General features: G+C 40.1%; 2 protein-coding genes across 3 annotated transcripts; one reads left to right on the top strand and one right to left on the bottom strand.

Annotated features, from left to right (window-relative positions):
* The first annotated feature begins 566 nt into the window (after positions 1-566).
* On the top strand, positions 567-11,063 carry tmem51a (transmembrane protein 51a). Of its 2 annotated transcripts, none has more exons than XM_077585834.1 (4): positions 567-725; positions 4,164-4,265; positions 4,788-5,271; positions 8,571-11,063. In XM_077585834.1, the coding sequence occupies exons 3-4, from the start codon at positions 4,841-4,843 to the stop codon at positions 8,959-8,961; spliced, it is 822 nt and encodes a 273-aa protein (XP_077441960.1). In that variant the 5' UTR covers positions 567-725; positions 4,164-4,265; positions 4,788-4,840; the 3' UTR covers positions 8,962-11,063. The 2 variants fall into 2 exon arrangements, with proteins under 2 accessions (XP_077441960.1, XP_077441969.1); XM_077585843.1 differs by lacking the exon at positions 567-725 and adding an exon at positions 1,572-1,824.
* A 328-nt stretch (positions 11,064-11,391) lies between these two features.
* On the bottom strand, positions 11,392-16,011 carry LOC144063890 (chymotrypsin-like elastase family member 2A). Its single transcript, XM_077585855.1, has 8 exons — positions 15,972-16,011; positions 15,743-15,831; positions 15,465-15,562; positions 13,914-14,036; positions 13,629-13,765; positions 12,164-12,309; positions 11,919-12,071; positions 11,392-11,409 (listed from the first exon to the last, which is right to left on the bottom strand). The coding sequence occupies exons 1-8, from the start codon at positions 16,009-16,011 to the stop codon at positions 11,392-11,394; spliced, it is 804 nt and encodes a 267-aa protein (XP_077441981.1).
* Between the last annotated feature and the right edge of the window lie 5,802 nt (positions 16,012-21,813).

Genomic DNA, 21,813 nt, shown 5'->3' with positions numbered 1-21,813 from the left:
ATTATATATATATTATATATATATAATATATATTATATTATATATATATTATATATATAATATATATTATATATATATTATATATATATAATATATATTATATTATATATATATATATATATATAATATATATATATATATTATATTATATATATATATATATATATATTATATATATATAATATATAAATATACAATATATATATATATATATTATATATAAATATATATATATAATATATATATATATATATATATTATATATAAATATATATATAATATATATATTATATATCAATATATCAATATATATATATTATATTATATTATATTATATATATATATATATATATATGAATTTAGAAGCTTTTGAGTTTAAGGCAAAAAAACACTAATCCACAATGCTGCCAATTTGCACATATTTTTGATTGAGATGAAGCATTAGATAAAAATGCCATGCCACTTTATTAATGAGGAGCTGCCAGTTTGAAGGTTGTTGTCAGTAAAGGGTTAACCCTGAAGTGGAAGTAACCTCCTTCCCTGTCTGGTTGTGTGTCTCTCTCGCTCTCCCTCTCCCTCTCCTTCTCTGGAACAGTCTATTTCAAAGCAAAAACAGCTCGTTCATTTCGGTTGTTTTGTCACTAAAAATGTGATGTCGTCGACTTATTTGCACATCACATTCATTCGATGACCAAATGCAGACAACGAAGACCATTTTAGTGGAGGTGAGTGTACAAAACAACATACCACTTTCTTCGGCCGCAGCTCACAAGTCACACGGTACCCAAAGTTAGACAACGAACCTTCTTTTAACTGGAAAGTTTCCAACTACCGCAGGGTGTGTCGCCGTTGATCGCTGTGACGTAACGTAGTTTTTTTTTTTTTTTTTTTTTTTGTATTACGCGTCCAGAGTGTCTTGTGTTCCATTGCCGAATGTAGCATCTTACAACTCTAACAAGGACTCAACTTTTGTGTTTAGTAGTTTGTCTTTGCGTTTGGGACAAACCTCGCCCTTGAGCATTCCAGTCTACTTCCCTGTTGATGGCACGTAAAGCCCTTCACTGCACTCGCTAAGTGTTAGAGTCGCGCGGCAACACGAAATGTTACCACCAGCATGCCCACTGCCCATATGTGGACGTAGTAGCCTAGCAGGAAAACCGATGCTGTATTAGAATCTCCATCTATTGCATGAAGTTATTCGGTGAAATGTATGAAATGCTTGCGAGGGGACATAATGAAGGGACTTTACTCAGCTGTCCACGTCATAATTTGGGCTCATGTCACACATTCTTTGGTGATCTGCAGTGTGCGTGTGTGTGCGTGCGTGTGTGTGCGTGCGTGTGTGTGCGTGTGTGTGTGCGCGCGCGTGTGCGCGTGAGCTAACCATCCCTCCAAGTAGTTGTGTGCAAAGCACAGTATATATGCCCTAGGTCAGTGGTCCCCAACCACCGGGCCATGGGCCAATTTGGACCGGGCCGCACAAATGAAAGAATAAAAAACGTACTATACTTCCGGTTAATTGATTAGCCGAGGCTTAAAAATATTTTATTTTGAAAAGTGACCGGATTCTCTGATTACGACGGACTCTTGACGCATGTCAAGATGCTAATTATCTCAGTCGCGTAGTACTGATGCTAATCGACAAGTTAGCAAAATTAGTAAAAAACAGACATATTTGGAAAGTTTCTTTGTAACGGAGAAAAGGCCCAGTGATGAGACAACACAGGAGCCTATGACCAAGAAGAAAAACAAAGGTGCATGGACTTACAGTTACAGGTGATTCCCATGGGCTCTGCTGCGAGCGGCTCTTGATTTAGTGTTATGGTGAGTGAGTTACTCATGGATTTTAGATTTGTTCTGCGTTGCCTTGTTATATTGGCGCATTTAAGGGCGCTGCTAATATAGTTACATAAAAAAAATTGGCTTAATTCACATTTATTGTTATATATACGAAATACCCCAGTTTTTGTGTTGCTCTTTCATGTTTGAACAGCATTAAAATAAAATATTAAGGCTTAATGTTCCATTAATATAACATTATTCCATGCTTAACGTGTGAACCCTAACCCTAAGTAAGACGTTTTGTTGAATATTTCCTTTAAAAAATTTATGTTTAAACATCGATTCGGCCGCAGGCACATAACACTAATTAGTGAATTTGCGTTTGTTATTATAGCCTTTAATTAATCAGCCGCCGAACAGCCAAGCATCTCGTCTCGCCCTCAACCCACTGGGTTGCCGGTCCGCGAAAGTTGTGGACTTTGTATGAACCTGTCCGTGCGGGGAAAAAGGTTGGGGACCACTGCCCTAGGTGAGGGCCTGATTGTGGGGGCTTTCAAACTTACTATTGATAAACAGTACATCCGCCATCTGATGGGCTTCATGCCATCATGTCCAAGACGGACAGATGACCGTCTTTTTGTTTGATGCCTCTTTCATATACGGTTGTCGACGAAAGGTCAGGGAGCCTGGGGGGAATTTGGTTCTGAGTGTGGATGGCCCCTGTCAAAAGCTACTATTGGCCCCATATATCCATAATATAATACTTCAAGCTTTCATGATTATCTGATATTTAACATCTTTATACTGTACAATTGTGTCCATGGCCAGGCTTGGGGAGTAACGGAAGACATGTACCGCCGTTATGTAATCAAATTCCCCCCCAAAAAAGTAACTGTACTCCATTACAGTTACAGGAAAAAACATGTAATCAGATTACAGGTACATTTATTAAAAATGGGGATTGCATGGAGGGATTACAATTTCTACGATGAGAGAGCGAGCGAGCGAGACAGAGAGAGGGACAGAGCGAGAGAGTGCGTGCTCGCCCGCGCGAGTGAGACTGTTGGTACATGTCGGGGAGGTGGCAACGAACGAACTGACTAGTCGTGTCCTCCACACGCGGGCAATTTGAAAAAACTTCACGGACGGGAGAAGGAAATGGCGTCCGGTATTCACTGGAACTTACTCGGAGCGAAAGTTTGAGCTAAGAGTCCAGCGGCATGCTACGCGCTGTAGCTTCTTGCTAGCTAGCCCGCTAGCCTACAACCATAATGTGAGTTACACCTTTCAAACAAATCTTCCTCCCACCAATTTTACTATTTAAACATCTTGCACAACATATACACGGCTAAACTTGTGACTGGGATAAAAGTTCATTTTTCAGTTGATTTCACGCATCATCATCTTCATTGGATCTATCTATCTATCTATCTATCTATCTATCTATCTATCTATCTATCTATCTATCTATCTATCTATCTATCTATCTATCTATCTATCTATCAAACTGAGGTGTGGTTGCTTTCACTGACAGTTCAAAAACAGCATATGGCCTTCAATCAATCAATCAATAGCCTACATGCTTTTTAATTGCACAATAATTTTTGCTATTTGTAGGCTGCCCAGGTCCCTATCACTTGCAAATAGCAGGGTCACATTGTATAGAATATATATTGTGGTGATATTTATTTTTATTTTGTCTTCATGAGCATACTCAATATTGGAGTAATCCCGGTTACATTACTTTGATAGTATGGTACTTGGATTACATAACTAACTACATTTTTTAGCAGGTAACTTGTAACTGTAACGGATTACATTTTAAAAGTAACCCTCCCAACCCTGTCCATGGTTATGATCGGTTGCGAGTGGATAAAAAATTTACTCACACTGTCTCAAATTTTTTGGGGAAATGCGACCATTTAGGGGCATTCTGTGAGTCTGGTGTAGCACAACTATGCATATGAAGTCTGCGGCGGGCACAAGGCTAAAGCCAAATACCATCGCGCACCCAAGTCAACACAACAACTTTGTCGGACATTCGAGTGTGTGTCAGTTTTTAGAAACTAACCTTGATAATGCTTTTCTTAGCTAAAGTTAATCTCTGCTAACACTGGAGCTGTTTACCTTTTGTCTTTGTGATGGTAATACTTCCATGTAGTCACTTGAAGTTGGTGGATCTTTGCCTCACATAGCTGCCAGGTCATGGCCAAAGAGACTAGTGTGGGGGCATATATTCAATATTATCTAAATTACTTGCACTGTTATATCAAAATGTGGCAATATTCAGAATGGCTTGATTACAGAAACATGTTCAGAAATTAACAGTACATAGAAATTTCTCAAATTCTCATGACATTTGTTAAATTGTTTTGGTCAAGGTTGGCAAAAGTCCTAGCCACTACCATGGACGAGGTGGCATTTATGACCTATACTGCAAGCAGTAGCAGTGGCAGGAGCCAAGCGAGGATCAAGGTTTTTTGGTAAGATTTCATTGTGAATATTGTGGCCGTATGTTTGTGGTATACATATATTTAGGTCTGAGGATTGCCTGCCCACCCATCAAGTGTAAAATAAAAGAGCCAGCAGTGCTTCCCAAGACAAAACATAATCAGCCATATTTAATATGGATGAATACAATATAGGAAATTCTATGTTGGCTGTTGTGGCACGTATGTTGTGTTTTTTGGGGGGGTTTTACAGTCAGTGTGGCAATATTAAGTGAGCTTTTTTCCTCATTGTGGAAAATAAGTGACTTACCTGTAAATCTTTGACTATTTAACACACCTTTTGCATAGACGTGCCAGTGGCATTGTATGTCACTTTGTTTTATGGCTCTTACTCTGAAATGTGGGCTTGAATTCCCATAAAGTGCAAAACTGAGGGTGGAGGCAGCTTGTTTCCTCATAGTTTTAAGTCAGACCAGTCAGAGCCTCTTGCCACATAGTTGTAAGCATTTTTTTTTTTTAAAGCAATGTTAAATACTTGTGTGTTTTTCTCTTTAGCTTTTTGACTTCATTGCACTTGATCGACTGATTTAATTGGAGTGACTGTCAAGATGCGTTCCAGTGCGGATGGACAATCCAGCCCCCACAGCAGAGGACACACAAATGACAATAACAACAACAACAACAACAATGGCAGCATCAATGAGAACAATGGGAATTCTGGTTCTCAGTATGCCCTCTGCGCTCTGGGTGTTGGACTCGTGGCCCTCGGCATTGTCATGATCGTATGGAGCGTGGTGCCTGCAGGCCCGACTGGTAACAACAACAACAATAGTAGTGCAGGTGGAGGAGAAGGTGACTCTTCTGGGAACAGGAAAAGCAAAGCTTCCTCTGTGGCCTTTGTCCTGGTGGCCTCGGGGGTGGTCATGCTACTGTTGTCCTTGTGTCTGGGGATGAGGAACAAGCAGAGGGAGCAGCGGAGGCTTCAGGAGGCCCAGAACCGCAGAGGTGTGACAGCCAGGGAGAATGGCGATGTAGAAAAGTACGTGAAATCTTCTCTTTTTAAAAAGACATCACAATGCAGTGTTGAAAATAAATCGAGTGTACAGTAATCCAGTTGTGATATTGTGCTGCTCTTACCAGTGAAAATACAATGAATGCTTTTAGTGTATTCATCATCGCTCGTTTCCTTCAGATTCTGTTTTGCCGCTCTCGCAAGTAAGTAGTAAACGCTCACGTTTTCCTCTGCCCCCAGTAATCATGCTACTCAAAGCCTATGTTTTGGAACAGCTTGCTTAAGTGAGCTCAATGATGTGACTACGTTTATATGCAGTCAATATTCGGGTCAAGGTCAAAATTTCGGTTTCTGAAACAATCGAGGTAACACGTTTTTATGCGTGGAGGAAACAGGCTCATTTACATGCTCATTTGTGCTCGATTGGAATAACCCGTTTGGATCGCGACGCGCGGACATCGTAATTACATAAATAACGTCATTTTCAATTTTAACTTACTATACATTCAATAAAAGACATTATATTTATGTAACTCACCACTCTAAATGAAGTAGTCGGTTTCCTCCCCGCTCCAGGAGTGTGGTTCTTTGCTGCAAGTGTCATGTTTGTTGACAACGGCTTGAGTATTTCCGGTGGTTTCCAGAAGCGCGGATTTATATACTTGTATTTACTATAAGTGCACAGTTGTCGCCGTAGAGACACAAAATAATGCTTTGAAGAAATAAGTGTATTCAAGGGAGGCTCCTTTAGCAAGTAGGATGGAGCTGCGCATACAAATAGTGACTACATAGACATAGAACAAGATTCCTTGCGAATCAAATCAGCGAAGAAGGAAAGTGAAAAACATTGCCCCGATCGATCAAAATATTCCGACTGCGTTTATATGAGTAACCCAGGGCTCTTATTCAGGTTTTTAAAAACCCGAATAAGAGCATATTCAGGTTTTTGCGCGTGTTTACATGGCCTTAAAAAAAACAGAATATTGCCAATATTCGGGTTTTTAAAGTTTTATTGCCTGCATGTAAACTTAGTCAGTGACTTAGTTGCATGTGACACGATCGTCCGCCTTTTCAAAACAGGCGTATTTTAGAGAGGCTTTGCAGCTTTCCTGGTGACTTTATTTCTTAGCAATTTACTTACCAAGAAAGAACAAAAAACAATGTTTACCTGTGTGAAAATCCACTGAATTGTCCGACACTTTTGTAGTCTGGAATTAACTCCAGCTCTTCTTCGACAGTTTTAGGAATGACTTCCGACTGTTTCTGGTACATCAGTGACACTGATTTCATAACAGTTTTCATGATGACAGAATTTTTGCAGTGAGCGGTGTCCCAAAACTAGGCGCAGCCGACCTCCTCCAAATTTTATATGTACGACTCTAGGTTCTAAAGATAGGATGAAAAGTGTGCTGTTATTCTTGATGCTTTGAGGTATTTGGACGAAAGTGTGTCCCATATGTGTCTTAACTCTTTCACTGCCTGCCAATTGTAAAACCAGCCATTTTAGACTATTTTGACTGATCTTTCCAGACCCACAGAATATTGTATTCTGTGATATTATAAGAACTGAACCAACCAAAATAAGAGCCTCTTCTTCCACCAGAAAAAAAAAAAGTTTGTAACTTTTTTGATTCCTTACTGTGCTAACTAAAATGAGGATAAAAATTAGTGATGCACCGAATATTCGGCCACCGAAAAATGTTGGCCGAAAATGACTATTTTTTGCCATTTTCGGCATTCGGCTGAAATAGAATTAAAGCCGGAAGAATATGGCCGAAAATACGTTGTGGTGACGTAAGTAAGCGTCTGTTTGAATTAAACAGCGAACATGAAGGTTAGTGTCCGCCTTTTCTTCTTGCTGGCTCAATCGGATCGAAAATAGACAGAACTGCCGTATACTGCAGTACAGGTGAGCCGCTCTTTCTCCTGCAGTGCTTCCCCCCTTTTTTTTTTATAAGAGCCCCTCGAACGCTTCCACTTTTTTACGGTGGCCGTGCTAAATACTTTGGCTAATGCTAGCACTATTGCTATCAACAGTTTTAAACACGGAAACACTTACTGCTATCTCCGGGTGGTGGCAGACCTATACAGGACGCTGTGTGTAACTTTGCAGTCCGTTCCCGAAGCCGATTAGCTTGTGTGACTAGATGTATTTATTTATTTTTAAACTGTGGTCAATATGTTAGTGTGCGGATTTTAAGTGTGCCACACCTTGTCCACCTGTGCGAACTACATTGACTATCAAGTGCAATCGCACCGCCAGAAAATGCTCAACCCTCGTTTGTTTAATGTACCATTAGCCAACATGTCTGCGGTGTGGGCACATTTAAATTTATATTCTGCTTTGTTAAAATGCCAGTGCTAAATAAATATTTTATAATAATATTATAATTTTAATTAATTATAATGAATGCAATCATAGTAAAAATTGGCATAATTTTTTTTCGCTGTTTCAGTTTTCGGCCAAGCATTTTTCATTTTTGGTTTTCGGCCCAAAATTTTAATTTCGGTGCATCACTAATAAAAATGAGCCCGTTGTAAAAAGATGTCAAATAAAAAGATGTTTTTATTTTTTATTTTTGTGACACCTCAACTAAAATAAAAACAAACTTAAAAACTCTGCCTTTTCCATCACTGTGCAGCAGCCACGTGGCATTATGTCGCCTCAAGATTGAACGTCTGGATGTTTTTTTTAGACAATACTGAGTGAATATACAGGTTTTTTTTTCCTATGTAGAAAATTTGTGCATTTGAAGGGCTATACTTTAAAACGTCGCCATATCATGCAACGGAAATTCAGATTTGGAATCCTGGAAAAAACAGTGGCCAATACTTCCCACTAAAATGTTATGGCAGAATCGTTTTAATGAATCACTGCTTTAACATGATAATAGTAATATTCTGTGTCTATATGTTGGCTGCAAAAAACGAGTCAGTTAATTTACAGAATACATGCACGTCATGGTGCATGGTCACAATTAAGGATGTTCGATACCACTTTTTTTTCCAATCGATACTCAACTCTTGAGTAGTCACCAATACTGATACCAGATATCAATAGTAACTAAAATTTCCTACCCAAAAATGACAGATGATTTTAAAGAAATAACTTTATACCCCAATACATATTTTATAACAAGATAGACAGATCATTGGGCCACTGTAGTTTGTCTTCATGTGGGCTCTTTGCCTTTCAATCTATGTAGTGTGCTGACAGCAGACCATAAAATGTGATCTGTAAGCATTTTGATTGTTTCAATCACCAGTTTAGCTTTTTACAATCACCAATCGTGCTATTTATCTCTTCTTGCTTCTATTTTCTGCAGCGCCGAACCAGACACCCAACGCTACGCTGTGCCCACATATGAGGAGGCGGTAGGCAGTAGCCAGTACCCTGTCCGTCAGAGCAACCTTCAGCCCAGCAACTCCCAGCTCCCCTCCTACGATGACTTGGTCCAAGTTGATGGGGTACAGTATGAATTTGAAGGTCCAGAGGTTGCGGATCCTGGATCGCAGCCTGGCCCCACCTCCGGTGCCACACCTGCGGCTGCTTCTGCCTCAAATCGGAAACCTGGTAAAAGTGCCCGCAAGCTTCTCCCCATCAAAATCCGGAGGATCAAATCGGAGAAGGTGCCCAATTCTCAACCGGGTGCTGGGATCACAATAGAACCTCTCACCCCGCCACCACAGTATGAGGACAAGGTGCCTCCCCTCTGATGTTTACTTTCAAACTTGGACAGTAACTAGAATATTCCAACAGGACCAGATCAGGACTGGCTTTGATGAATGAACTCATACACAGCACTCCCTCATAGCATCTTCCTGTCAGTTATGGTAATAAGTTCATGTCATGCAATCGTTCCAATCAAAGAACACAGACTTGTACTTAGAATTCGTGCAACATATGAGTCTGAGTTGGACAAGCACCAAATGTAGTTTCTCATCATACCTATGTAGATTCATTTGATGGAACAGATCATGAGACTTCACTGGGGGTTCTATTTGTGCGCACATGAGAACCGGGAGCAGAACCAGGAGCAGCTGTTCAAGCGACTCTCCCGACTCCAGCCAGCAGAGCGAGTGGCGTTTGTCTCTGCAGGCTTGACCCCATCTACCATAAGTGTTAACACACACCCACAACCTGAGTGGCTGTGATATCATTGCTTTTAGCGCTTCGCAACAAACACAAGACAGCTTGGATCGGTGTTGGCTTCTGTTCAAGCAGCACATCCTCTTACTATGTAAGACCAACATGCCTTTCATTTTGTCAACTCTGGAATGGAATTCAGAGGGAATTTGTACTAAAATGAGCAGCAGTATTAAACATTTTTCCAGCACAGCAATATGAGAATGGTCACGTTACCAATGTGACCCGCAACATCACATTCCAACAGGAAGACATGCATTCACACATTATGCTAATTAATAATTAGTGCCTGGTAGGATACATTGTGCTCTTTTATGTCCATGCCTTTCTACTTTTTCTAACGTCCGTTAACACATATACACACACAAACTTTTTCCAGTAAAACTGTACGTTATATTTACTGTACTACAGAGTGCAGAATTTTTCCATTCGACCCCATTCTGACGACGTGTCATTTGTTAGCATTTATAAAAGAAGAAGAGAAGTGTTTCCATCAACTTACATGTTGAATTTGAAACACATTTTTATAATATTTATACATTTTGTCATTTTTGTTTTTAACGATGTTTTGGAATGTTATTTTTTTTCACGGGGTGGTGGTGGCGTGGTTAAACAGAAATGGGAGTCTATCTATATATAGTTTACCTGTTACAAACGCATGATTATTTTTCCCCCCATGTAGTCTTTCAATTATATGCCCATCGTCTCTACCCCCACTTTGCATTTTGATGGCCCCTACTTCAACACTTACTACGCCCTAACTGACTTCTGCTGTTCCCAATTCAGTGTCAGTTGTTCTCTTGAAAACATCCTGCATGTAGGGAAAGAGGTAAACAAGGGAACAATTGAAGAAGCTTGTGAAAAGCCAAGGGCCCGGCTTCACGTAATCGTCACGGGAATAGCAGTCAAGCTCCCACAGCAGCAGCATAGACTCCAGTCCACTGTAGGCTTTTTTTGTGTGTGTGTGTGTGTGTGTGTGTTGTCGTCTTATTCAAGATGACCAACAGAGAGTCTCTTTGAGTGTGCAGCTGCACTGTTCTAACAGCAAGGCTTGCTCATCAACCAAGGCTTGACTCACAGCCCTGTTTTCACCTCCGAGCATGCTGGCAATGAGCCAACACAGCACAAGGCTCTCCCTTCAGCGGCAAATGTTGCCATTAGCATGCAGTCTTTTATCAATACCTGCCAAATGTCAGATGAAAACAACACACGTGGGAATAGATGGATCGAACTTTGCAAGTGTTCTTTTGCCCTGTGTTCGAATGGAGTGGTGTAGTTAATGGGAAAAGAGGAATAAACGATACATAGCAAGCATTTGCGTGAAGCAACAAAAGTCAATTTAGTCACTAATATCTCCTGGAATTACCGTTCTCTGTTGTATTTACTGTTTGTGGTCATGGGACCTCATTTCCTGGTAAGATTTTATCTTCCTGAATGATTTTAATATGTTGCTGTTAATAATGTTTCTCCATGACGAACGACGATGGCAGAAAAAGTTGTTTTCCATTGAGATTCTGAACATATTTATGCTGTTTCATGTTTTCTAGGACTTACATTCAAATTATTTTTGATGTATTGTGAAAATATTTTGGTTAAAAAAAAATCATTTTCACCACTGAACGGAAAGCAATTTATTTTGAGTATTATATTGTAATAAAAATATTTCAGTGAACCATGTTTGCTTTTATGTATTATGAACTTTGAAAGAGGAAAATAGTGATATTGTATGAGTAGGATAAGTGTAGTAAGCTAGTAGCTTTTAAGATTGCTCAGCTATGGTCACACTTAACATTTTTATTTCTTACGATAAGAAGAGAGATTAGGGTGAGCTGAAAACTTTGCAAAGCAGACCCTGGAATGAAACCAGTCATTTTATTTAGTGTCACATTGTCATTTAAAAGACTGTGACAATGTGACTGAAAGTTTTCCATTGCTGTGGTTCGAATTAGATCATTTCAATTTGCCATTTTCCTGATGACACAGTCATTTGAACAGCTGCATCAGTAGTTGCTCTTAACCTGCAGACACAAGAAGAAGAAAAAACATTACTGTCATACACACCATGTTTTTGCTACATCGGGATAATGCTCTATTTGAGTTGGAAAGTCGGATATATCCCTCTTGGATTCTCCCAGTTCCAACCTCAAAGCTTTTGATGCAAATGTAAACAACGAAGATGGCTGAATGCGGTAAATAGCTTGTTGTTCTGGTTCCCACAGACATTCCAAATCACGTTGTGTTATGTGAATCTATTTCAAATAACCAATTAAAGTTACAATACATTAATATAAATACATTTCTGTTTTAAATTTTGTAAGTTGTAAATTATATTTTGCCATTCACAGTCTGTCTCTGCATGGTGCTCGCCATTATTGAGTGACGTCTAATTTAAGCCAGTGACTGAGGTCAGTGACGTGGGTTTCAGTTTTTTTTTTTTTCTGACTTTGCAACTGGAAAAGTCCGACTTCCAACTTTCCACGAATGCAGACTGGTGAAGGTGATTCACTTCACAAAATCCGTTACTTACTCTATCTATCCAGTCCAGATAGGAGCTGACTTGAGTAAACACAGTCGGCTTCTGGAAGAAGTTACAGTCCTGTCCTGAACCAAAGCTCACCACGCCATGTACGGTCCAAGAGCCGTCCGGGTTCTGGCAGTTTAAAGGGCCCCCAGAGTCTCCCTGTAAGTCATACACAAATCACAAATCCAACATGTTCCACTTATTTGTTTACTATCTAAGTGACTTAATTCACAGATTCCTTTTCAGCTCACATTGCAGCCAGCAGTGATGCCGTCTCCACCAGCGCAGACCATCTTGTCAGTTGCCAGGACACCCCACCAATCGGGCTGCGAGCAGGTGTCATGGCCGATCACGGGAAGGAGAGCCTGCTGCAGGATATCAGACGGCGCACCTTCAGCTGGGAGAAACAACCGACATGCTAAAACGCACGGTTGGGAGGGTAACTTTTAAAATGTAATCTGTTACAGTTACAAGTTACCTGCTAAAAAATGTAGTTAGTAATGTAATCCAAGTACCATGTATTAAAGTAATGTAACTGGATTACTTTTGGATTACTCCAATATTGAGTATGCTCATGAAGACAAAATAAAAATAAATATCATCACAATATATATTCTATACAATGTGCCCCTGCTATTTGCAGACTAGTCAGTTCGTTCGTCCCCACCTCCCCGACACGTAGCAACGGTCCCACTCGCGCGGGTGTGCACGCTCGCTCGCTCTCTCTCTCTCTCTCTCTCTCTCTCTCTCTCTCTCTCTCTCTCTCTCTCTCTCATCCTCTTTCACAATCGCTCTCATCGTAGAAATTGTAATCCTCGAAGTAATCCCCATTTTTTAATAAATGTACCTGTAATCTGATTACATGTTGTTGTAATGGAATACAGTTAATTTTTTTTGTAATCTGACTACGTAACAGCGGTACATGTATTCCGTTACTCCCCAAGCCTGCTAAGACGTCAGTAGCTAAGGGATTGTGGTGTTGGTTCTGCCGTATGACGAAAATCCTTTTGATTCAGTTTATAAACATATCCCGAAATAGGATCCCATAACACTTTATTACTATTTCAATTTCTTTACTGTATCATTCCTCTTTCACAATCTCTCTCATCGTAGAAATTGTAATCCTCGAAGTAATCCCCATTTTTTAATAAATGCACCTGTAATCTGATTACATGTTGTTGTAATGGAATACAGTTAATTTTTTTTGTAATCTGACTACGTAACAGCGGTACATGTATTCCGTTACTCCCCAAGCCTGCTAAGACGTCAGTAGCTAAGGGATTGTGGTGTTGGTTCTGCCGTATGACGAAAATCCTTTTGATTCAGTTTATAAACATATCCCGAAATAGGATCCCATAACACTTTATTACTATTTCAATTTCTTTACTATATCATTCTTAAAAATAAATGGCTTACAGTTGAGTTGCTTAAGCTTTTTAATAGAAGCATAGCAAAAACATTCAAATATGGCAAATATGTTTAACTGTCCTCCACGAACAGCCCAGGCTAAACGTAGCTTGTACCTGATATTGGCAGAAATTTGGCCTTTGATTTAAGTCTTAAGACAGCCCGGTCCTGCTTGAGATAAACTGAGTTTGGGCATTCTCTGAGTAGTATGGCCATTACTAATACTAGTATACATCCTCATACTACTCCACCAAACCGTCTGCAATAGCGACTATATTAGATGCTGACAACCATGGACAGAGTACTCACTGGACAACCGACCCCAGCCAGTTATGTAGCATGCAGTGCCATGGGGAAGGACGACATTACGTTGAGGGAGGCAGCATGGCATGATTGTGCCAGTAAAGACCACGGGGCTGGAGAGCTTGATCAGGGCAATGTCGTTGCTGCAAAAGCCACATGCAGCATGACATACAAAGCAAATCATTGTATGTTAAAAATTTGAATGTTCTGGCACCTCAACAAGATCTCTTTTTCATATGAGGCTCTTCTGATGTAAAGTAATGTGAATGGTTGTCGTGTGGATGCTGTTACCGGCTGAGCAGAATGTTGTAGCCCTCATGGGGGATGATCTGGGCCGCACTCCGAGCTACCGAGTTCTCCTCACTCGACTTTAAGCTGTGCTTACCCAATTCCACTCTATAGTTGTAACGGCCACTGTGGGATGGCACATGACAGTGTTTCCTTTGTGAGATTAGACGGGAGTATCGACTTGTTCTGTCTGTTTGTTGGGGAAAATCTAAAAATAAGGAGCCACTACAATTATGCCGGTACATGATCTTTTCTCCTAGATCTAATCAGCTCTCAAGCAGCAGCATTTTGCATCAACTGGAGAGAGACTGGCTCAAGTCACACTACAGTTTACATAATTGCATGACATCAAGAGATTTTTTCTTTTAATAATCACGGTGATTACAGATGTGTGACATTGGTTTTGCTTGTTGCTGGTGGTAACATGGCCCCAAAGTCAGGACTGCAACTAAGGATTTGTGATTTGTGAGGGCAGGAATGTTTCTGTGAAGAACCCCCTCATTGACAAAGGTGCCAGGAAGGCCCTTCCTAACTACATATATGATGCTATTAAGTCTATTGTTTGTTTGTGATAATATATGTCATGAGGTGGGGGAGCATTCATGGCAATTAAATACTGGTCCCCAAATTTGGTGCGGGATCCCCCACGTCACTTGTATTGAACCTGACTGGGCACTTTGTTCAAGGTTTTTAGAAGTAGCTGAGGCACTCATCATAGTTATTTGCTGCCACCCTCTGACCATATAGTTCTACTACAACAGATAAATCAACTGTTCATTTTATTCTTTGAGAACTAGATGGAAACTAGCATTGTGCTAAAATCTGGTGCAGCCATCTTTTAATTTTACTGCACACTGTCCTTTTAATAAACTAAACTCAAATTCACATACAGTCCTGGGACATATTTTCCATTAATCTCACGACATATCACCTAATAAAATTGTCGCAAAAAATATGATGTAATGAAGATATTGTTTCAATTTAATCACAAATGTATTTATTTTCTTAGTATGAAATTTGAGCCCGCTTTGTTGAAGACAAAGCTATTGTATGAATGTCAGCAGGTGGATACGCCGGTTAATTGTAACATCTGACAGCCTGAGCATTGAAATATTCTGCCTGTCACGATCTGTTGCTGGAGTAGATAGATGAACTGAGATAACTTACTATAAATTATTCTCCCGGCTGGCCTTGGGCAGTAGTACACTCGGGACTGGTCGTCAGCCAATCACGGCACATACTGACAAGCATCTAGTGACCTATTGACAAATTTAGGTCTTCTGCAAAACTGGCGTGCACATATTTTGAGTGGGGAATGAAGTAGCTTGTTTCTCTCTGGGCACTCAAACCAGCACAAAAATGAATTGAATACAGTATGCAAACTTCGCTCCGAGATTCAAACCTGAGACCGTTGGACTGTCAGGCATATATGCTTACAGCACCACCATGCTGCCTTCTAATAAGGGTTCAATAGTTGGGAAGTACTAGTGCTAGTACAGGTTCCACATAGTCTGTTGATGAAAGTGTCCACATTTCTCTTGTGTTCAGTCTTACTTGATGCAATGTGCAGCAGTGAGGACCCACTCGGTTGCAATCAAGGTCCCCCCACACACATGACTCCAGCGCCCACTGCTGTCAGACTGAAGAGAAACCTGTATAGTACAGCGAGACAGCATGCAGTTGTATATAGTAAACATATTTTAATATTGTGACAATTATTAATAATATTATTGTAATTAATAAATAATTAAGTATTTTTTATGGAGTGTTGCTAAAATGGACCGTATTTGAAAAACTGTACAGACAAACACATGCCAATAGTGGGACTTCACCTGCCAGGGCCAACTGTGTGGCTTGGCGTCCACACCTGCTACCACTCGACCCAGCACAGGAGGGTAGGTGGGAAGGCCGCATCCACAGACTAAAAACATGTCAGCAAAACAATTTAATGTTCCTTTTTGACACGATAGCAACATCTTCTAATCAACACAATACTCAAAGCTTTAACATCAAACTGTAACATTCAGGCAATATGTAACATAAAAACGTCAACATTCTTACCGTCAACTACCATTAAAGTGAGAAGAACCAGATTCCTCATGACTGCTCTGTGTCCAAATGGCTGTCCTCAGAAAAACAGCGCCATATGCACAGAAATTCAAACAAATGTTAAGCAGGGAGCGAGGACTCAACATGTGGTGAGTGGAAGCATTTTCCCATCACTGCTTCTCTTAGGGAACATTGGGTTCTTTGGTTTCCGTAATTGTGTCATGAATGAGAATTTTGTACAATGAAACACTTAAAATAATGAATGGAACTAATACATGGTGACATATATTACAAAGTAGAATATTGTATGAATGATAATTCATTATTTTAATAACTTAATTCAAAAAGTGGAAGCACCTGATGGATCGATACATTAGATACACATAGAAAACTCATTTTTAGAATGTCAAGTGAATTTCGAGAAATCATTTTTTACGGTTTCCACAATATTCATAGTTGCTGAGATTCACCTGTATGTTGCAAAGTGACATAACCTTTTTGTGTTAAGGAACTGTACACCTTTTCTATATAAATGTACCTATAATTTCTCTCTCTTTTTCCTCTCCCACACAATTATAATCTGTCTGTTAAAGTCAAATACAGTATTAAATCTTTCTTTTAGATGCCTGACTGAGACATCTGTGAGGTTCCCATGGAGGTTATCTTTGGCACACAAAAAAAACTCCCAATAGTAAACACCTAAGCTCTACCTATATTCAAGGTTTATTTCTTAATTTTTTCATCCAAATCAACATTTGGTCAAACCGGAAAAGATTTATGTATTATATGCCAACGGCTCACCCTGCCATCCGGATGATTGTGGAATGAGTTTTGTCAATTGGTGATTGTATAATTCTTAAACAGCATTGCAATACTGTACATGGCTTTTTAAAAGGCAAGTCAACACTTCTTCAATATGCCAAGCAGAAACAGACATTTTCCATACACAGATATATACTGTAACATGAATGTGCAGTAAAGCACACCCATAGCCATAACATTAGGAACAACTACAACCAAAACATACATTTAAATTAGAAGTTTTACTACATATAATATTTGAATTATATTTAATAATATTTCAATATAAAAAAAAACAATTCTCCGTACTACATGAAGTACCTGATGTGTGTATAATACTCATTTGTTGTATTATCTTCTTGAAAATAACTCAAAACATATTGTGCCCGCATTGGTAGTACTGCAGTATGCCACAAGAGGGTGACAAAGAATTTTATTTAGCCTTGTGAAAAGACTCCAGCATTTTTCTCCAGGTACAAAAAAGTGTATTTTACTTACTCAATGTATTAAATGTGGTAAAATTACAAATGAAACATATGTTAATTACTTTATTAAAAGAAAACTGATCAATGTTGACTTTTCCTTTGTCCAAGAGCTGCAAGAAAGTTCCTAAAACAGGGGTCACTAACTCCTTTCCTGGAGGGCACCTACATATTTTGGATGTTTCGGATCGTTATCATGTTACTGCAGAGATTGCTAATGAGCTGATAATATGAATCTGGTGTGTTGGAAGAGGGTAACAGACGAAACATGCTGTATAGGTGCCCTCTGGGACCGGAGTTGGTGACACCTGGCCTAGAGTTATGGCTACATATCCCCCCCCACCCCCCCATTTTCGCTTACTTGAAGTTTTGTTCATTTCTTACAGATACATTTGAGTAGTTTGTATATTAATATTGGTATCACATTTTATCATCATTAAATCTTTCATAACACACAAGACAATTGGTCGACCTTTGACCTTGTGAAGTAGCATTATTAAATAAAGTTTTGTGTTTTATGGTGAGTCATAAAAATATGATGGAAAACCCACCAACCCCCCTCTCCTCCACTATTTAGTGCCATCCATCTGGTCTGTGTACCTCGAATGTGATAGAATTGAAAAATCAAGCAACACATGAAACCACTATTGACCATTTGCACCGAGGTCATGTGATCACGTAACTGCCCTATGACGGACGGCGGAAGGAAATGATTGTTGAATAGAAGTGGACGTGACCCGGGGCGACTTGTTATTGCTATTTTACAAATTAAAAGTTATTATTGCCCATAGAGCTATGGAATCTATTACTTCAACCAAAGTTCGCCTGTCAGTCGAAGTTGCACATTTAGTTGGGACTCATAGAGCGCGATATTTACTTAAGTTGGAGATGGCTAGTTTGAAACAGCCCCTTACCTTCTGTCGACTGCTGTTTTTACCAAGTTAATCAAATCGCCGACTTTGCCGGAATTCACATCGCACGACCTATATCATTATGTAGTCAATGCCGTCTCTCCTCCTTACACCGGGGCTGATTCAAAAGCTTGTCGCTGGCTGAGTCTCTGGGACGAGATGCTACGCTCACACCGGGGGACAATATACCTCTTAATGCAAAGGTAAAACTTGTTTATCATGCTAACTGACTTATTTTGAAATAGCCCGTTCTATAATGAAACGGTGTGATGATGTTATGTTACTATGTTTACAAGCATGGAATAAATGACTATCGTAGTGGCAAGTTATGCAGTCATTTCATGAATATGACTCCGGCTCCAGAGTGAAAAACTCCAAGCACAAAGACGAAATCCGCCATTATTAAACAGTCAAATGCACTTAATAGTTTTGAAGAAGGTGCATTTTAAAACTAAGCTGTGTGTTCGTGCAGTTGGAGTGGACGCTAACTATCTGGCTCATTAATGTGATTTGAAACACGCAATTCGACACCTCTGTTACAATCTTTGTCAGAGTGTGCGTTTACTAGTAAAATGTATGAAAATGTATCTATTAATCTCGCAAAAAATGATCGCTGCAAATCCGTGAATACTTTGTGGGCTGCCGGTCCTTTGTGTTGATTGTTGCTGTCAATCGATGTCATTCGTCTTCATTAGTAGGTATGTGATAAAAAAATGGGTTTACTCCTTTGTCTGTCTGTACAACCGACCGCACAGCAAGACATGACCATTTTATAAGATAATCGATTAGATAAAGGACTTTGGGCTGTACGAGATTCAATGGTTACAATACAGGCAAGTAAATGGCTCTTTTGCCGTCCAGCGTCCCGTAGGGGGCGTTCCCATGAGGGCTGTTACGTCACATGCAAAATGTCAATAGGTTAAGTTCATCTTTGAAGGGCCCTGTGAAATGGCTGATAAAAACACTGACTTTGGGAGCCAAATTTTCAAAACTTTTTTCTTTAACAGGCTGATCTTGGCCCTTACCTTTGGTCTTAACAATATGATATTGCATTGAGCATACATCTGTGTAGTCACAGTACAGTGAATACCAAACAACATTAATACAGAAAAAAATCTTGGTATTGTGTCAGACCTCAAGTTTGGTGGTTTCACTATTGCAATGCACCACATACTTAACTCTTTGACTGCCAGACGTTTTCAGAAACGGGATGTCGCCAGTGCCAGCCGATTTAAGCATTTTGACTGATCTTTCAAGGTCCACAGAAAATGTTGTGTTTGGACTATGGAAACACACATACTACCAAATGAAATATTGAACTCTCATCTTTCATCAGAAAAAAAAGTTTGTTTCTACCTTATTCCGTTCTTCAGTAATCAACAATAGAAAATGGTTAGTTTCACCGAAATGCACTGTTTTGAAACAAAAAGCGGAGAAAAAGAGCTTTTTGTGAAACGATGTTATTTCATGCACTCTAGTGAATTGTACATTTCTTTTTGTCCATGAATGATTCCACAAACACCTAAATAGTGCTTTACTTCTGTAAAACACTATCACCAACAATGAAAAAGTGTTTTTTGGTTGCAAAATACGTTTATTTCCATTCAACAGTGTAACAATTTGACAAAACAATTTCGCAAACTATTTACAAATGTGTGCAACTGTGGTACTATTTACAATTATGTGGATGTTTCAAATACAGCTTTTCTTTTTGTAACGCTCCCATGCATGCAAGGAGATGCAGCAGGATTTGCACAACAGATTAGTTTCACTTGCGATGGCTCCTTTCGCGTGCAGACGTTACACTTTCTTGACGGCCTTTTTTTCCGGGGAATAGCAAGTAGCAGACTGTACCCACTCCTCCGATGAATATGCATTGGACTCGGGGCACTCTTCGTCGTCCGATTGAACGTCCGCCTGAGCGTCCGCCTGAGCGTCCGCCTGAGCGTCCGCCTGAGCGTCCGCCTGAGCGTCCGCCTGAGCGTCCGCCTGAGCGTCCGCCTGAGCGTCCGCCTGAGCGTGCTCGGTTGTGCTCCGCGTTTACCGGTGTTAGCATCGCTAGCCCGTGAACCTTTATGACGTCGTCATAGCCGCCGCGTCAGCGCTTCCAACTTCGGCGTCAACCTCGGAGTCACCATCATCATCATCGATGATGATCATCGTCGTCATCAATGTGCTCTTTAGCGTTGGTCGATGCTTTTCGTCTTTGAAAAAAACTGCTCGACCGTGAGCTGCTTAACCGGTCGCCATGTTTTCTTCCCTTCCCCAGCCATTGTCCCCTCTAGCTCCGCCTCACGTCTTCTACTGACGCCTACCCAATCTTGTCAAAAGAGAGTCATTGCTGCCATCTAGGGGCCAAAAATAGTCATTAGGCTCACTAGACCTGCTTGAAACTTTCACCACAGCTGGGCAAGGCTTTACTCCACCCGTTTCAAAAAAAAAAAAGGGTGGACGTCTTTTAACGTCTTTGGCGCTCCTCCGTAGGTTTTTGCAGAACGTCATTTAACGTCTTTGGCAGTAAAACAGTTAAGCATGCTGGTCAAACCGAGAGGGTTAGCACCCTAATCGACAAGGGCTTTAATAGCATATAGCTGAAGTCATCATCGCTGTGAGTGTGTGTGTGTATGTGTGTGTGGGCATCATGGGACAAAGTAGCCTTTATGCGGTGTGCTGAGGCTGAGCTCCAAGGCAGAAACATTGTTGAGCATTATAACATTGTGTAACTAAAAGCACATGTTCCAAAGTGGAGGACAGACAAACACAGACTGACTGGACTGCTACTCAACGTCAAAAAACGACAGTTGAGTACGAGGAGGGAATACAACAGATGAAGATGTTTGACTGACACATTTGTCAACGGCCTTCCCTGTTGACGTTAATTTGAAAAATAAAAAATAATTACGCAAAAAAAGCGATGCCATTATGGTAGCCACCGCTTTACTAATTGTTTGATGAATTATGATTTGCTTGGATGTGGATTAAGGTTGACTTGACTGACACATACCCATTGTCCATGTGTAAGGTCAACGTGCCTTACCCAGTCTTGTCAGTCTGAAGAAGTTACAGTTAGTATAATTTTTTTTATGATTAAAAATGTTGGACCCTGTTACAAATTATTTTCATTTCCATTATCTGTTATGGGAAAACATGTTTTGAAACCCCAAATAGCTTTCCAGAAAAAACTGTTTTGTACCTTGGATTCCCTCGAAGGTGAGAATGATAATTTTTGCAGAATTCATTATCTTAGCGGACCTCACAGGTCCCTCCGAATCACATTGGGTATGCGTGTCTCAGCTCAAGATGGTCTCCAGCTCTTTAGATCTACAATACTACTAAGTCGTCTAAATACAGCTTTGTTTGATTATCAGAGAGTTTGTTGCATGCTTGCGGCCACACAAAAACCGAATGCCCTGACCGCCACCTCCACTGCTGCTCTGCCATCTCCTCCTCTCAGCTCAACTAAAGCACCATCTGACTCTCGTCAGATAATCAACTTTTCCTATATAGGAGTAGGATTTGCCTTAACGCCAAATCCTTTAAGCACCCTCACCTTCACCTTTCCAATGACCTCACAGTGCTTCTCCATCCAGTATAAACACCAGAAGATCCTCATAGTCTGTTGCCTTGCTTCCTGGATTCTCAACAGTATCCCCACACCCT

Source organism: Vanacampus margaritifer, chromosome 1 (genome assembly GCF_051991255.1).
Source record: "Vanacampus margaritifer isolate UIUO_Vmar chromosome 1, RoL_Vmar_1.0, whole genome shotgun sequence".
Lineage (NCBI taxonomy): Eukaryota > Metazoa > Chordata > Actinopteri > Syngnathiformes > Syngnathidae > Vanacampus > Vanacampus margaritifer.
This window is presented reverse-complemented; position numbering and strand designations above follow the sequence as displayed.

Bases quoted from the DNA above. Each gene is read 5' to 3' on its own strand.
- LOC144063890 (XM_077585855.1), bottom strand. From the start codon at position 16,011: ATGAGGAATCTGGTTCTTCTCACTTTAATGGTAGTTGACG. The intron at 15,563-15,742 runs GTGAAGTCCCAC...TGTACTATACAG, and splicing joins CACACAGTTGGCCCTGGCAG to GTTTCTCTTCAGTCTGACAG. The intron at 14,037-15,464 runs GTAAGACTGAAC...GCCATCCCACAG, and splicing joins ACTGCTGCACATTGCATCAA to TGGCCGTTACAACTATAGAG.
- tmem51a (XM_077585834.1), top strand. From the start codon at position 4,841: ATGCGTTCCAGTGCGGATGGACAATCCAGCCCCCACAGCAGAGGACAC. The intron at 5,272-8,570 runs GTACGTGAAATC...TATTTTCTGCAG, and splicing joins GAGAATGGCGATGTAGAAAA to CGCCGAACCAGACACCCAAC.